This window comes from Lagopus muta, chromosome 1 (assembly GCF_023343835.1).
Source record: "Lagopus muta isolate bLagMut1 chromosome 1, bLagMut1 primary, whole genome shotgun sequence".
Classification (NCBI taxonomy): Eukaryota; Metazoa; Chordata; class Aves; order Galliformes; family Phasianidae; genus Lagopus; species Lagopus muta.
The window spans coordinates 100,113,898-100,130,003 of record NC_064433.1 but is presented as its reverse complement, the minus strand read 5'-3'; the positions used below and the strand labels follow the sequence as shown (position 1 = coordinate 100,130,003).

General features: G+C 39.4%; 1 protein-coding gene across 1 annotated transcript in view; it reads right to left on the bottom strand.

Moving 5' to 3' along the window:
- Positions 1-12,898, bottom strand: part of NCAM2 (neural cell adhesion molecule 2) — a 231,197-nt gene extending 218,299 nt beyond the window's left edge. Inside the window, exon 1 of the mRNA XM_048951225.1 lies at positions 12,732-12,898. Within this exon, the coding sequence (XP_048807182.1) occupies positions 12,732-12,783 (52 nt within the window). The 5' untranslated portion in view covers positions 12,784-12,898. The remainder of the gene's footprint in view (positions 1-12,731) is intronic.
- Between the last annotated feature and the right edge of the window lie 3,208 nt (positions 12,899-16,106).

Here is a 16,106-nt window from a genome sequence, read left to right as displayed (position 1 = left end):
CGCACTCCACTAGGCCACCTCTAATCTTAACCTCTTTTATGATCTCTTCTGCACTGGTGAGCAACAGGTCCAGCAACACTCATCTTCGGTGGGTCTGTCCAGTACTGGAACCAGAGCTGCTGCCAATGAACTCTACCATTATGAGCTGACAGCTTGGTGCTTCTTTGCTATTGCAACTATCAGCATTAGCTAATTATACTGCAGCAGGACTAAATTTAATCCAACAAGCCACTGGCTTGATTAACTAGGAATTAGAACAAACATGAAAAATTGCATCACAGAATCACATGGTTTTAGACATATTGATCACTGCCCATTAGAGTAACTGTGGAATCACCAAGTCCAATTACTGCATATACATTCCTCATGTTTCCTAAAAAATCTCTTATGATGACACAGACAAAGAGCCAACTTACTCAAATCAGACAACTGAAGAATAATCTCATCTCTCTGGTTAGCCTCCATACCTTCCTTTTGGAGGAAGTGGTTGTACAGTATTATTGGATTCTGTCTTATTTGTCTTATTAGTTGCTGCACTCTCTAATGACTGTGTTATCAGAATGCAGCACACTTTAGCTATCTTCCAACAAGTTATGTCCCACAGTAAGCCACAATGAATTGGAACACATGGAAAAATAAAGATCACAGCCTGAACAGGTGACTAGCCCTTGAGAAGAAAAAAAAGCTCGTGTTAGCTTGGGAATGCAAATAAATTGCCTCTATCTTCAGCATGTGAGAGCATTGTGAGAAACTGCTCTGTAGTAGTACAAGTACCCTTGCTTTCTATGAATGACCTTGCATATCCTGATACACGATGTGTTGTCTCCCATTACTACATATATGGCCACAGTACTAAGAGGAGATTAGAAGACATTTTGCCAGTCTGACACCAGCAGTATATGCTGGAGATAATCTCAGGGCTGATGCTATATTGGCTAGCCACCACTGGTACTAAGAATTTGGCAGAGACTTGACTGGCCAGCCACCCTTGGTTCTGCGAGAACCTCTACTGAAGTTGCTATTAACCTGCATCTCCTACTTTCTTCAGGATTAGCAAACCTTACACAAAAGCACAGGCACTTTTGCATTAGAGATGGACAACGTAATTTTAGGAACACTGATAGTCTGAAATCTGTATTCTGATAATAAATGCATTTTACTTGTTGGTAACCACAACCAACAAGTCACATACTTCATTCTTCAGTTAGATCAGCCTTTTTTTAATTTATTTTGCCAGGTTTTTCTGTAGACTGTTTACACTACAAGATGCAAAAAGGCTAAAACCAGAAGTTTTACCACAAAAATATTTACCTCCATGACATCATACCTCAAAAATGCAGCTTTGATTATGGAGTCATACCATCCAACGTAACTGAAAAGAAGCACTGCTTGAGGAGAGAAATCCTGCCAACAGAAGTAGGGCAAAGCTGAGTTAATTGAATGAATCTTTAAGAAAGTAAACTGTTCCCATGCTTATTTTCCTTCTTGTAAGACATTGGGATCACAGAGGTACTTCTGTAATGTAAAGGCTAGAAAACAAAATCATTTACGTAATAAAAAATAAAGCCTTACACAAAAATACTTCAGGAATGATTAAACTTAGACTGAAAGTAGTGTTTGTTTTGCAGAAAAGCATTGTCAAAAGTGCTTCTGCTTTGCTATGTATTTTTTCCTAATAAAGCCTTAAAATTCCTACTCATTTTTCCTGTTTTAATTCCTCATCACAGATCTGCAGCCATTTCTAGGACAAAAATGCAAGACTGTAAAGAATGTTTTGCAGTATTATTTCTTAAAAAGTTATTGCTCAAGTTATCATATAAGCTCAGAACATTCACAAATACCACATGTAGTTACAGATCAAATAAGTCATCCAACACTTGTGAAAATGCCAACATTGTCTGTAAGTAAAGCCTGTTTTCTAGTCTTAAGACTAAAGTCTTCCAGAGCTTTTATGCAAAACTTCGTGAGAGACACTGAAAGCATAACTGGGCTATGAAAACAAAACATATTTAAAAAAAAAAAAAACTCTCTCCTCTGATTAAAGCACATCTTTAATAAATATTAAGTGCTTGGTGTTATCTCCTTCTTGCTGAGTTATCCATTTTCCTCCTCATTGAAACACAGGTTTTTCTAACTAAATGTCTACAAATAGTTAGAAAATTGCACTATTTTCAGAGGTAAAAACAGAGTATTGCTGTGCAGATAGATCGTTTTAGTGGTTGACAAATACAGATATTACTTCTTCAAAACCTGCACATCACATGTAATAGATCCAGTGTGGATCTATAAACAGTATAAAAGGTTTTCCACAGGGCTAATTTTCATTAAGTTCAAAGTGGAACATACCTAGAAATTTTTACAGGATTTAATCCAGTGAACTCCGTAGTCTCTAAAATAATCAAGAGAATAAGTTGCATTAAGCAATATCAATATTTACTAAATATAAAAATATTCAGAATAGTATTCTGCAATAACACTTGTACAAAAAATTATTTTCTTTTAAGTTTTCAGTCCATTCAGTGACTTCAGTCATTTTACGTAGTATAAATAGCGATAAAGAAACCAGATCAGAACTCCCATTCAACAGAAAGAAACCCCCTCTGAAAAGTAGTACTTCTCAGTTTTATTTATTCCTGAATACCTAGAAGAGAAACATTTACTATTCATAGGAAAGTATTTTCTTTCAAGGTTTTTTTTCTTCCTCCCAGAAGCAATAATTTCTCCAACCAGATTTGCTCACACACACTCCTGCACATAAGGAGCAAATATAACATGGCACCTATAAAGACTGCATGCAGACAGTTCTTTCCTGAGGTCTCAGAACACATACAAGAATCTTAACACTAACACTTGTAAGAGGCAGAAAAAGTGAACATAATATTAAAAATCGTTCCAGTGTTCTTCATTTCTATCTAATTCTCTATTATTTTGTGTACATAAATACACAAATAACTTAAGGCTCCGTTTCCCAAGATCAACTTCCTTTCACTTCCGAACATGTGACAAGACATATTCAGCATGTAAGCACATACAATTCCATGTTCTTTCAGCTGCATCATATGCACAAAAACTTAATCTACTACTACCACCATCACATTACATGAACACCTGTAATTCTACTTCTTAGAATGTTAAAATTTCAAATAAGTCTACAGTGACTTTAGGGGAACTGTACAGGAAAACATCACAATATTTCCCAGACTCAGTAACATGAATACATATGTACTCCGGTTGCAAAATGCAAAACTGCTCACAAATGTAATGCAAAGGTGCTGGGGAGGATTATTTTGACTAAATGCTAAAAAGCTGTTGAACCCTATGTCCATAACTGCCATAAACAGGCAGAAATCCATTTCTCATCTATCATTCAGACAGAACGCTTACAGACCTACAGGCATGCTCTGAATACTGAGCATCCAAGGAACAATTCTGACTAGTCACGGAACAAAAAACAAACAAGTAAATCACATCTCTCAAAAAAAAGAACAAAACCAAATGGTGATTTTATTTATTTCTACTGTTCAGTAGTACCGTTCAGTAAAGTCCCCAGCACAGCTATACCTGAGCAGGAACAACCTAGTAACACATAATGGTTAACTGCACAAGGCTCAACTTCTTCATATACTCCTGAGGGGGGGGGGGGGGGGGGGGGGGGGGAAAGGAGGGGAAAACGAAATAAAAATGAGGGCTTTACAGTAAGACTTTTGCTTAACTATAAATAAAAACCACCTTTTTTTGTCTCAAATCTTGAATAGAATCTGGTTACGTCAGAACATAACTTCAGATCTCAGTTCTTCTCTGCTGTTGGATTACTGTTCTGCTTTATCAGTGCTACTTAATAAACATGCCCACTACTTACATATACATGGAGTCAGAGCTTGATTTTCTATTCTTCACTAAATTGAAATTCCTCCACACACAGTAGTTACACAACTCCCGAAAGCTTCAATCAGGCCCTGAAAGCTGCAATCAGTATAACCCCTGAAACAGCACTCTTGATACACAAGCCTCCCACTGACTTCAGTTCTATGACCGCAGGTATGCACAGTTCTGTCAGCAGAACTCACCTCACATAATATAATTTTCTTAAAATAAATAGTGAAGGCTGAAGATAAACTCTGCATTCACATTACACAACAGGCACTGTCTACTGGGAAAAAGTCAGCATGCAGTTCTTCATAAATCTGAAGTCAGTATTATTTTGCAAGTGCAGAGTATATGAATTATTGTGTTATTCACAAAACTCAAATTACTGGTGATAATGCCCACTTAAATATAATTCATCTATAATTTCAGATCTGAGACTAGACTGACATTATTAAAATAGAAGGACAAAAAGCAAAAAACTAGCAAAACCAAACTTAATTCTACTGTGAAATATGAGTGACTGACAAAATCGTTTAAGCAACTGCAAAAGCCACAGCGTTCCAGTGTTCTTCATTTTTATCTAATTCTCTATTATTTTGTGTATGTAAATACACATATAACTTAAGGCTCCATTTCCCAAGATCAACTTCCTTTCACTTTCGAACATGTGACAAGACACATTCAGAAACACAGAAAAAAAGGTTTCAGATAGCCAAGCATCTGATTTTTTTATTTTTTTTTTTTATGTCTTCCTAGAAATGGCTTAGTAGGGCTCAGATGTTCTCTATAAACGTTCAGACATCTAGTCACATCAGCAGAAACTGCAACAGGTAATAAGGGAGAAACTCCAGCAATTCATACCACATTCAGAAATAGTTTCTGCTATGGAAAACATACAAAAGGATGAGAAACACTGCAATAATGATTTCTACAAAGTACCATTCAGCAGTCTGAAAGTCACTTCTCTCTACATCAACAGCATTCACACGGAGCATTCACATCTCTTAAGACACACTCCTGGGACATTCCAGAAACTCTGCATGTAATACTTCAATAAATTAACAAAGACCATCTTAAGAATAACCATGCTCCTTTCTTCTCACTATTGGAATGCTCCAGAGTTGCTGCCTTTTTGACCAGTAATTTATATTTGTACTGGACATTCTCTGGTCTGTGCAGATACATTTATTCTTATATCATGATTTTAACTGCCTCTGCACTTTCCACATATTCATTCCTGGGGTCTTCTTCCTTGCAATTAACCTCTCAGCATTTGTGTTACTACAGTAACTGGTCAGAAATCTTAGGCCCCACTTCACACCTAAGGCAGATCCCACAACATCAATTACAGCCATCCCCAGAAGAATACAGTCTTATAAACAAAGAGGTTGATTACAATTAGCCTGATGCAGATCAGATTAAAATTACTTCAACTATCTAACAAATGGTAATGTAAAGATAACCACTACTAAAAGGCTAGGAAACTAAGTACTAGGGGAAAAAGAAAACTAGGAAAGAAACTAGATAGCATACTAAAACCTCTGAGAAGTCCACAAATACAGTACTTAACCCTGAACCCCTCTCAGAATAGCTTTTCTAGTTGAGCTTCTCATAGTACATACAATGTCACAGAAAAGATGAGTAAAGAATTATTGTTCATTACACTTTATTTGCATTAATGTTACTATACTCCTTACATTACTTTAAACACAGCAACTAAGCAACCTTTTTTTTTTTTTTTTTCAGGCTCTCTTCATCTTCCCGACAATCACTGACAAGGCATCAAGTAGATCAGAGTATCAAAAGGTTTAGAAACAAATTCACGCACCAGAGATTTGTTGAGATTATGCAGGAAGATCACACAGACATAACTTGAGAAATCCCCAGATGCTGTAGGGTGAACCAACAGAAGTAACGTACCACTCGTTCTGTACTTATCCTGTTTCTTTCTCCACTGTCTTTAGTCTGTCAGATCATGAGGTCACACAGTACATCAATTCTGACTTGGTAGGCACATTAATTTGTTTAATAACTTCAAAAACAACACTGCATCATATTATTCCTGTTAACTGGTCTTAAGTACGTTTAACACACCCTTTCTTTTCTACCCTCTCCCCCCCAATCGCTGGATATTTAGCTTTGATTAATAAGGTAACAAAAAGGGAAACAATTGGCATGGTAACACTGCCACTACAATTACATCTTCTGTGTTGTGAAGAAAATTGACAATATATGATCAGGACAGAAAACTATTTCACAGCAAGAGAATCAACTCTTATCTGTTCACACCCATCTACGACACATGCTAAAAGGATCTTCGTGCACTGCTTTATGCTTCCTTTTCAGTACTCTATCATTTTAAGTATAGGCTTGACTTCAAACAAGTCAAATTCAGCTGCAGCATGATGGTCTGTGAAATTAATGGGTTTGCAATTGCTTGCAGCTTGACTGAATATTGTGCAAAGTGTTGCAGTAGTAAGAAAATTGATGGCAATGATTTTGTTTTAAAACTAAATTCAAACTATGCTTCAAATGGTACCACTTGGGCAAAGCCATGAGATAGCAATTCTATGAATTTCATACATGAATTCCAACTAAGAATTTCAGCTTACAGCCAAACAATTGGTATTTGTTACTTAAGCTAATATTAAACTGAATATTTATGCTGCAGTTGTAGCTAACTAGAAAAGTCATTTTGAGAAGGAAACTTTCATTCACATCCTAATATTTTATTCATGTGCGACAAGTTTATTATGTATTACTTTGCTTATTTCTGGACTGTGAAGTTATTCATCAACCTTTGCCTGCTGTTTAGCAACACTACTCAAATAATTAGAATAGTAAATAGAAAGCAGCGTATGCTTCTAAAAGCACAATAAAAAAAAGACAAAAATGGCTGCTTCCACTCTCCTCTTCCCCTTTTTCTCTGGGGAAAAAAAAACAAAACAGAACACTACTACATCTTAAATGAATATGTTGATGTTTTATGCTTTTTATGCAGAGCTAGCTCTTGTTGGAACACGTGTAAGACATGGATAAGAGGAAATTTATTGTTGTTCCCACCTACTACAGCTGTAAAGAAGCTGACTAAATATCCATAATATTTAATGTAGCTTTGCAAGTTTATCTAGACAGTTTACATCCACGAATTGATCGTATCAGATCACATTTATAGCAGGGAAACTGGTGGTATGCGAGCACATTGCTTAACAGATCTTCAGGTTCACTGAAATTATTTCTTAAAATAGGTTTTTAGAAGACTCAATCACCCTACTTTCAGAGCTTCTGGTGTACCTTATTAAGGAGGGATGAGGTCAAACAGATGCTGATTCCTTTTCTAAGAACTGGGATCACAAAACGTTTCAGAACTTTTTGTTTGAAATGGCAGTACTGTTTTTATGCAGACAGAAGCCATGTAATGGATTTGTAGTTGATACACTTTGTCATCTACCTCACCGCAAATTAACTTAGGTGAGGGAATAAAATAATTCCTTGAACTGGTCCTGCGTCATTCTCAGGCAAACAAAAGCTTAAGTGAGTGGAAATTATCCACTGACTTGAAGTATTAGAGCTCTGCCACAAAGCCCTTCACATTTAATAGCTGCCTTTAAGATCACCTGTAGAATTAAATTTCTTATAGTATCTCATTTGTAGCCACCACTCCTGTGATATCTCATGTCATTAACAACCTAAATTTCAACACACGAGATAAATTCTCCGTTACTTAGGAAAAACATACATTTCCTAAATTGTAAAAGCACCATAAACTGATAACATTACCCCATCCCATGCCTTTTCATAAGTGAAAGTTATTCACCACCTGCCATTTCAAGCTATGCTTTCACACTCCACAGCCTAATGCAAAGCCTACTGCAGACAACTGACTCCTGCACAGCACAGCAGCTTCCACACTAGTGCAACCAGCACTGCTCACACAGTTACACAAATGCAGGCTATTTATATTAGGTTCTTGTTAAAAAAAAAAATAGTCTTCTAAAAAGAAGGCTTCTGTATGCATACATGTGTTCTTTGAGGCTCATTCTCCATACTACATTTAAGCAGGTTTTACAGGGCCAATGTTTTTTTCTAGTACAAGATTTTAATAACATAACCTGCAAATGCAAATATCTATAGTCAGGTGACTCTCCCTGTTTACTTCTCTAGCTTATTTGTTTTCCCTTCAAAAAAATTACGAGTCAGATTCTTATCTCACCTACACCAAATTTAAAAAAAAAAAACCTTCTCCAATTAATGCAATCAATCAATGATAACAAGTAATATAGAAGTGTAACCCTAAAACAAAGATAAGAAGCTTGGTACCTTTGTTTTTAAAGATTTGATTTAAGATGTTACAAGTATTATGCAGAGTTTGAAGACTATTTTGCTATTTTAAAATCAACTCCTTTCATTTTCTTGACATCCTTTAAGAATATCTAAAATCACAACCACAGTACTGAGTTAAACTGAGCTTAAAAGCAATAGAAAGATTGTTAAAGAATGCAGGATTACATTACTGAAGCCAGACATCCTTGGATTACTGATTTTATCGAAATAAGAGCATTTTGAGTTCTCTTATCATTCAAAACTATTTCAAGCTTTAAAACAGATACTAAAAGTTGGATTATTTTAGTCAACTACATACACTAGAAAGCACCTAAATATACCAAGGGCGGAAAAAAGGGGAACATTACACAATTATTAGGTCATAATAATTTATGATATTAAAATAAATGAAGATATGCTAGATACCAGGATGCCTGGATCTAATCTATTAAATTCCAACCTGAAGGCCCATTTATCAGGTTACTCATAAGCCCTCCTCTGTTTCTGAATTTCAAGAGTAATCTAACCAATTTCAAATGACCTGCAACATGCAGTACCTTGCAGCATGCCTCTAGTGTACTGCAATTGTTTTATAACAACTAAGGCATGCCCTTAAGAAAAATAATCTGGTATAAATTAGTTACTCTGAACTGCTCAAAATATGAGGTATTACCCATATTATCTACCTAGATCAGCCTACCCTACTCTTTCAGTAACAGATCTCCAACTTACAGCCACCAACTACTATGCAGTTAAAACATTTGTTTTCCAAAATACCATACTAACTTGACTTGATCTCATCCTGGAATCAAATGTCACGTACTGAATATAACTGGAGGATTACTGTAGTAAGTCGGAAAGAAACCAGTAAATAAACAGGAATCATCTGGGATGGGTACCTCAAAAGGTCAATGAAAGGGCAAACAAACCTCTGTTTGTTTTCTGCATGTTGTAAGAAACACCTGTTAAAGGCAAAATAATACACAAACTGGTCATAACACCTCAGGAACACTCCTATAGATAACAACTGTGACCCTATTCAACTTCTAACAAAAGACTAAAGCTTCAGCTCCAGGAGTATCTCATACTTTTCATTATTTGAAGCCACCAAAAGCAGTAAAAAACTCTTTAAATAAAGCATTTTTATAGTATTGCATGAAACAAAACTACATACTTCTGAAGAATCCATTCTGAAGGAAATCTGCTAGAACACTTCAGCCAATTTATTTTCAAGCAGATACTCTGATTCTGGTTTATACATGAAGAGAAGTTACAAAGGCTTAAAAAAGAAAAAGCAAATTCAAAACATTTTTAATACTTTTTTTTTTTTTGAAGGATGAAAAGGAGAGAAGACACCAGAGAAATTGTTTTCATCCTACTGCAGTTCTATGAATCAACTGGTAACAAAAAATAATGGCTAGCTGAAGTCACAGGACAGGTTTCAGACTTCAGTTTACATCTCGAGCTATAATACCAGTTCCACTTAATCCAGCAGACATACCATCAATTCTGACAATTCAAGATTTCATCTGTTTCCAACATAAAAAGCAGAAAGCTGCAAGGCTCTAGGAAGTAACTGTACCATGGTAAATGAGATGTACACATTGGTGTCTCTTTTGGGGGAACAGTCTTTATTAACAAGCAGTTCCTTATAAGCACTTGTAAAGAGAAATGTTTCATTAAAAACAAAAGTGAGCTCTGCATCAAAACAGCAAGAAGATGAAACCTAGAGCACAATAACAGTACAAGTACTCACCACAACAAATACTGAGAATGAACACAAAACGGATTAAATTCTGCAAGTGAAGCAATTTATACTGCAGTATCATAAATTTTCTGTTAACCTGAAGAACTGTATGTTACATAGCAAAATCCTATTTCTTTTATTGTTCTTTAAGTCAGTGTCCCCAGACACTGATTAAAAAAAAAAAAAAACCACAAGTAATGAAGCCCGCTCTTCTGAGCATTGTATCATTGTACATAGTAAAAGGGGAGAGTTTTGTTTATTGCTTATTTATTTATTAAAGCAAAGCTAATTAAATTTGAGCCTTTCATCCTGGACAGCTTGGAAAGGTTAAGGAAAGAAAAATCCTTTTGTTTTAGCATAATAACATTGTCAGTTAAACTCCTCCCTTGTGGTGAAATTAGGAAAGGGACTATTTGGCCCTGGTAGATAATTATGACATTCATAAGCTCTCAACACAAGGGGGCTGGGAGAAGGGGCTGCTGTCAGCCACTTGTTTTTCAAACTGCTTCAGTTTCCTGAAATGGAACAAACACATCACAGTTTCCTCGCCTCAGTCTTAGACAACAGCACTTCACATTGAAGAAGCTTCAGTCATTTTTCATGACATCTACTGCAGCTACATACTTTAAAAAAAAAAAAAAATACACACCCTCAGCCTAAGATTTTCTGTATTTCTGAAGCAAATGATCTAAATCCCATTACTGGGTTTTTCTTAACCATCCAAATTCTTCTTTATCTCCTCTTCAACATAAAGAAAAAAATAGTAGTTTCATTAATATATCGAGAGGATAAGCCCCCAGAGAATTTGGAACAGCCTCTGAGATTATTTGAATTATTTCAAGATATGTCAAGATTACTTGGAGGAGATGCCAAGAAAAAAAATACAGAAAGCAACGATAAAACCCTGACCAAGGCTATGTTTATCTTCAAAGCAATCACTGCAGAACATCCTTGTCCCCTACCAACCTAAAAGGCAATATCTCCCACTCGCATTTACTATCCCTTCACTGTGCATTGAGGCTGTGTGACTATTTCCACAACTACTCCAAAAATTCTTCCCACCTTAAAACAACTGCACTCCATTCATTAGAAAAATCAATTTACAAAAGGACTAATTTCATTGTGTTAACACTTGTAACTTACTGTCAGTGTTACATTTACTCAGATTTCATCTTTCTCATCCCTCTATCGTATCTGTTTTGCTATCATTTCTAGAACTCTGCTTAATGGCATCTCGAATTACACTCCATTATTTAACGCCTGACATTTGCAATAGGAAGATACCGAAACTATGCGATCTTTCCAAGCTGCAGTAATCACAGTTCATGAACCACCCTTCTGCCGTTCCTCTGTTAGAGGAACCACAGACCACGTTCCTATAACCATTACACTCAGGTAGATCGACAGAAAGACCCGGAGATGCATTTCCATTGCTATCCCAGCGCTAGCTGCGCTGGAAAGCCTCCGAACTGCTTCTCGGTCGCTAATCGGGAAACACACCGAGCTCGTCCCGAGGTGACAAAAGCAGAGAAGTATTTCTCTGCAAACGGTGAGCATCCGGTGGAGTCTCACTACTTAACACCGAGACAAAATGTCTGCATGGCAGGAGGTTCGGAGGCAAGTACACCGAAGGAGAAGACGTTCCGAGCAGCGCTCTCAATACCTTCAGGCTGAACCCCCCCACACACCCCGCCCAGGCGCAACGGGCGGCACTGCCGTTCCGTAGAGCTCCGGGCGGTGTCCAGCCGAGTCTCCTAGCCACGGTCCACCGCCTCCCCCCGAACCTCCCCACCCGGCCCGGCGCCCCGGAGCTTAGCGCGGGGCAGTACCCGGGGCCGACAACAGCGCGGCGCCATGGAGCTCTGGCGCCCCCTGCTGTCGGGCGCCGGCACGGCCCGAGGGGCGCTCCCCGCCTCTCCCACGCGGAGCTCCGCTCGCATCGAGTGCATTTTTTTTTTTTTAAATTATTTTCCCTGACACCTCCTCCAAAAAAAAGAAAAAAAAAAAAAAAAAAAGCCGTGAGCTGCCGCCCGCCCTTCCCACGGGCGCTCTGCTTCCAGGTGCTCAGCGGCTGCCGAAACCAACGCTCAAACTTGCCTCAACACTTCGGAGCGCGGCGGGCAGTCCTGGCAGAGGGCACCGCGCGCACGACCGCGCACCGCCGCCTCCTCAGGCGGGGCTGAGCCCCAGGTAACCACACAGGTGACAGCCACCCATCGTTCTTCCCCCCTCCCCACATTAAAACACCACCGCACAGCGCCGCGGGCACAAGGGGCCACCCCGCACACCTGCCCCAGGGAGCGGCTCCCCGCGGCCGGCTGCCTTCCCGCCCGCACCCAGAACGGAGCCCACGCTGCCTCTGCCTCACTCAGACGCGGATTTTGAAGCGCGATCCCCAACTGATTTTTTTTTTTTTTTATTGGTTTGAATTCCCTCCCACATTTATCTCCGAAAAAAAAAAAAAAAAAAAAAAAAAAAAAAGAAAGAAAAAAAAAAGGCGCAACCTGGAGCGGCGAAGTGCGCGGAGAACCTCGCAGCTTTTCCCCCCTTCTCATAAGCGATTCTCCCCGCGCCTCGAAGACCGCTAGGAAAGGGAGGGGCGAGGGAATGGAACAACTTTGAGACCCGCTTTAATTCGGCTCCCGGCTGACACACCGCTTTGATTTTTCCTCCTTCCCCCGTTGCACGCGAAGCTGAGTGTCGGAGCGCGGAGACAGCGATAATTCAGGGAGAATGAAAAAATAATAACAATTTAAAAAATAAAAAATAAATAAAAATAAAATCCCGCTCCTACCTTGCCCGCTACTGAGGAGCAATCCGAGCAGGTACAGAGGCAGGAGGCTCATGTTCAGCAGCTGGCGCCGGCGGACAGTCCCAAGTTCGATGCGCTCGCAGCCGACACCGCACAGCGCCGCCCGCCAACTGCTGCCCGCACCGCGCCGCGCCGCACTATATCGGGAGGCAGCGGCACCGCGCAGGAGGCGGGCACACAGCGGCCCGCGCGGATCCCTCCGCGGCACACGCACGGCCAAAGCACCGCCGGGCGATTCCTCCGCCGAGCTAAGTGGTGGTAGCCAGCCTGCAGTCTGACTGCTTGCTTGCTCGCTTGCTTGCTTGCTTCCCTGTTCGCCGGCAGCCTGGCCACCGCGGCCCCACAGAGGCCGCTCCCGTGCCTGAGGGGCGGCGGGCAGAGGGAGGGCAGCCCGCACGGGGCGGCGGGGCTCTGCCGCTCTTGGCACCCGGTGCGGAGCGGCAGTGAGGCAGCGCGCTGCGGGACCCTGTGCGGGTGGCTGCGCCTCGCCGCCGTGTTTTCAGACCGTTCTGTGGTCTGCTAGCACTCGCGCGTTTTGAGTTTTCTTAGTTACAGAGAGGGAGAATGCCTTTGCTATTCACGGCTGTGTAGGAAAGGAAGCCAATGAAAAGTAACTCGCTTACCTTTACTGTACTTTTGCGCTGTCTGGCTGAGAACCTTACTCGGTAACAAATATAAAAACCCGCTTTAAAGTAAGGAGATGGATTTCCATCCAGAGGTAATTCTTTGCCTTGCATTAATTAAGCCGCGGTCTCCAGAGCAGCTTCTATAAATTTGCAGCCGTGCCACCTGTGTGATACGTGAGAGGAGACAGAAGTGGATTTATATTAATGTCGAGCAGTGGTAGCAGTTAATAAAAGATTAATCCAAATTAGCGTACCCCTAATAATTTTTTTTTTTTTTTTAAACAGGATTTGGGTTTTAGGGAGGAAAGGGAGACAAATCCCTCAGCTTGAGTCTTGCTGCACAGCAGTCTTACAAAATTATGAGATGTAGGAGGAAGAAATGAGACACTCAGCAGGTCTTGCTGGGATGAACAAGGCACACGGTAAAACTGGAAGTCTTTCCTCTAGAGGGGACATTTTAGGATACTTAGAGACATGCACTGCAAGTCTTTGGGAGCTCTCTGCCATTTCTTGGTGAATGTGTGGGATGTCCATCAGGAGTTCATGGCTTGATGACATCACAAGGACCTTTGTTCTTGAAAGTCAAAGTGTTTTCAGCCTATTATAAAATGAACAGATTAGTTTTCAGGTACCTGTAAGCAGACATGGAACTGTAATTCCTCATGTAGTTTTGGAAATCCAAAATGAGTCAGCTTTGGTTGAAACTTTTAGGTGACAAAAGGATTTCTACTTTGGAGCCATTCTGGATGTCTTGCAGACACCTCTGGCTAGAGTTCTTAGCCCAGGTTCAGGAAAGCACAATGAAAGGAGGCTTTTTGATGACTGTTTTCCTATCAGATAAAAATAATATGTTGGCCACAGTGCCCAACTGCAGAAATAGACATCATTAATGAAGTGATACAGAAAGATTAAATCAAGTATCATGCAAAAACCTTTAATGAAATGTAAATCTTACTGGACAGAAATCAAGAAACTTTCACTATGAAGTATGTAAGATGCTATTGTCAAATGTATCTTTGGTTTCAATACGTTTGGAACATTACCATCCAGCAGATGTGCAACAAATACAGTATTAACCAAGACAACCAGCCTGCTTTAGATAAGGGCCAGAAGTAATGCAGAAGCACCTTGGTTTCCACATGTACACAGACATGAAATCAATGTACAGCAGGCATCCCACAGACAATACAGAAGGAAGCAAGTAAACTATTTTCCCATGTGAACTACACATAATAGAAAGAATGGTATTGTGATAAATCTTCATCACAGAAGGAAGTGGCAGCAGCTGTTTTGTCCATCAGTAGACACAGAGATCTAGGTATGCTCATGTATATCGTCTCTTACCTGGTGCATATGTTGCAAGGATCCTAAGACTGCAGAGCGGGGGGAAGGAGAGGAGATAGGGGGAAAGATATGCAAGTATGCAGGGTTTCATTATTTCTTACTGAAAACTCATTTCTACAGAAGAGGGATTTCAAAATATGTATCACACTGAACCAGAGCAGCAGATCACACTGAGGTCATGCAATCAGAGATTAGAAAGATGTAGGAAAAGTGCTCAGCTTTTCTGCCATCCTTATCTATATGGCTCTATAATCTATATTATATAGATTATACAATAGAGACAAATAATCTATATTTGTGACCATACTTCAAATGAATCAAAAGATGATCATTTCAAAGTGCTGTAAAACACTAATCCGTGTCAATGATACCCCTATAATGCTTGCCATTCTTTGTACAATGGTATTTCTCTTTAAAGAGAATGCTCTTTACTGGGGGGAAAGCTGACGAGTTTTGTGGCTGTTCTTAAACTAGGGAGTTAGAAGACATTTATGGATAATAGCACGTGCATAATAAACATAGAATCAGTTAGGTTGGAGTCTGCCATCAGATATGATGGCAGAAAACAAATACATTTTCATGCTATGATTGTTTTAGAACTACCGTATCAGAAATCAGCTGCACTGAGCAGCATCTCATATGAACTACCAAGGGATGTATCTTCAGAGCAGGATTTTACCCAGGTAGATATTTCAAAGGTGGGGGCATTAACTTTGACATGTTCTTGAAGCAAATTAAAATACAGAGACTGAAAAGCCTTGCTGAAGCCTCTTCTCAGGGAAGAGAAGGGAAAATATTACATAATATTATATACATATTTGATTAGCACCATAGATCTACTTTGGATCTACTACTAGATCTATACCACACTCAGAATCAAAGTGTTATCTGTAAATTCCATGTTTGTTTGTTTTTTTTCTTGCATGCATCATTCTCCAGCTTTCACCACTGTGCTGTCATACACAACTTTTCTACTAAAAAGTTTTACTATCTGTGAAGTTAGCAAAAAGATAGAAAGATACCAAGAATGCTCTTTTCCCCATGTAAGTTACCTGCTTAACTCAGAGTAGTTGCCTATATGGTAACCTAGTATGAATAAATGCGTCAGAAATGGGCTCTGGCAACAAAATTGTTTCAAGCTTTCATCACTGCATTTAAGTCAGTTTAGAAGAACAGGATCCATAAACTTGCTGTGACTGAACTTGTTTATAAAGACCCGTCTCCATGGTGTTTTTGCAGTCTAAACAGGAATAGCAAGGATTACTTTATTTTTAAATTGATTGATGATTGCATGTTCGATGCAAATGTAATTAAATAGAGAAATTTAAATCTTAGCGATGATTTCATAATGGATATTTATACTGAAATACATGTTTCCCTATGGACA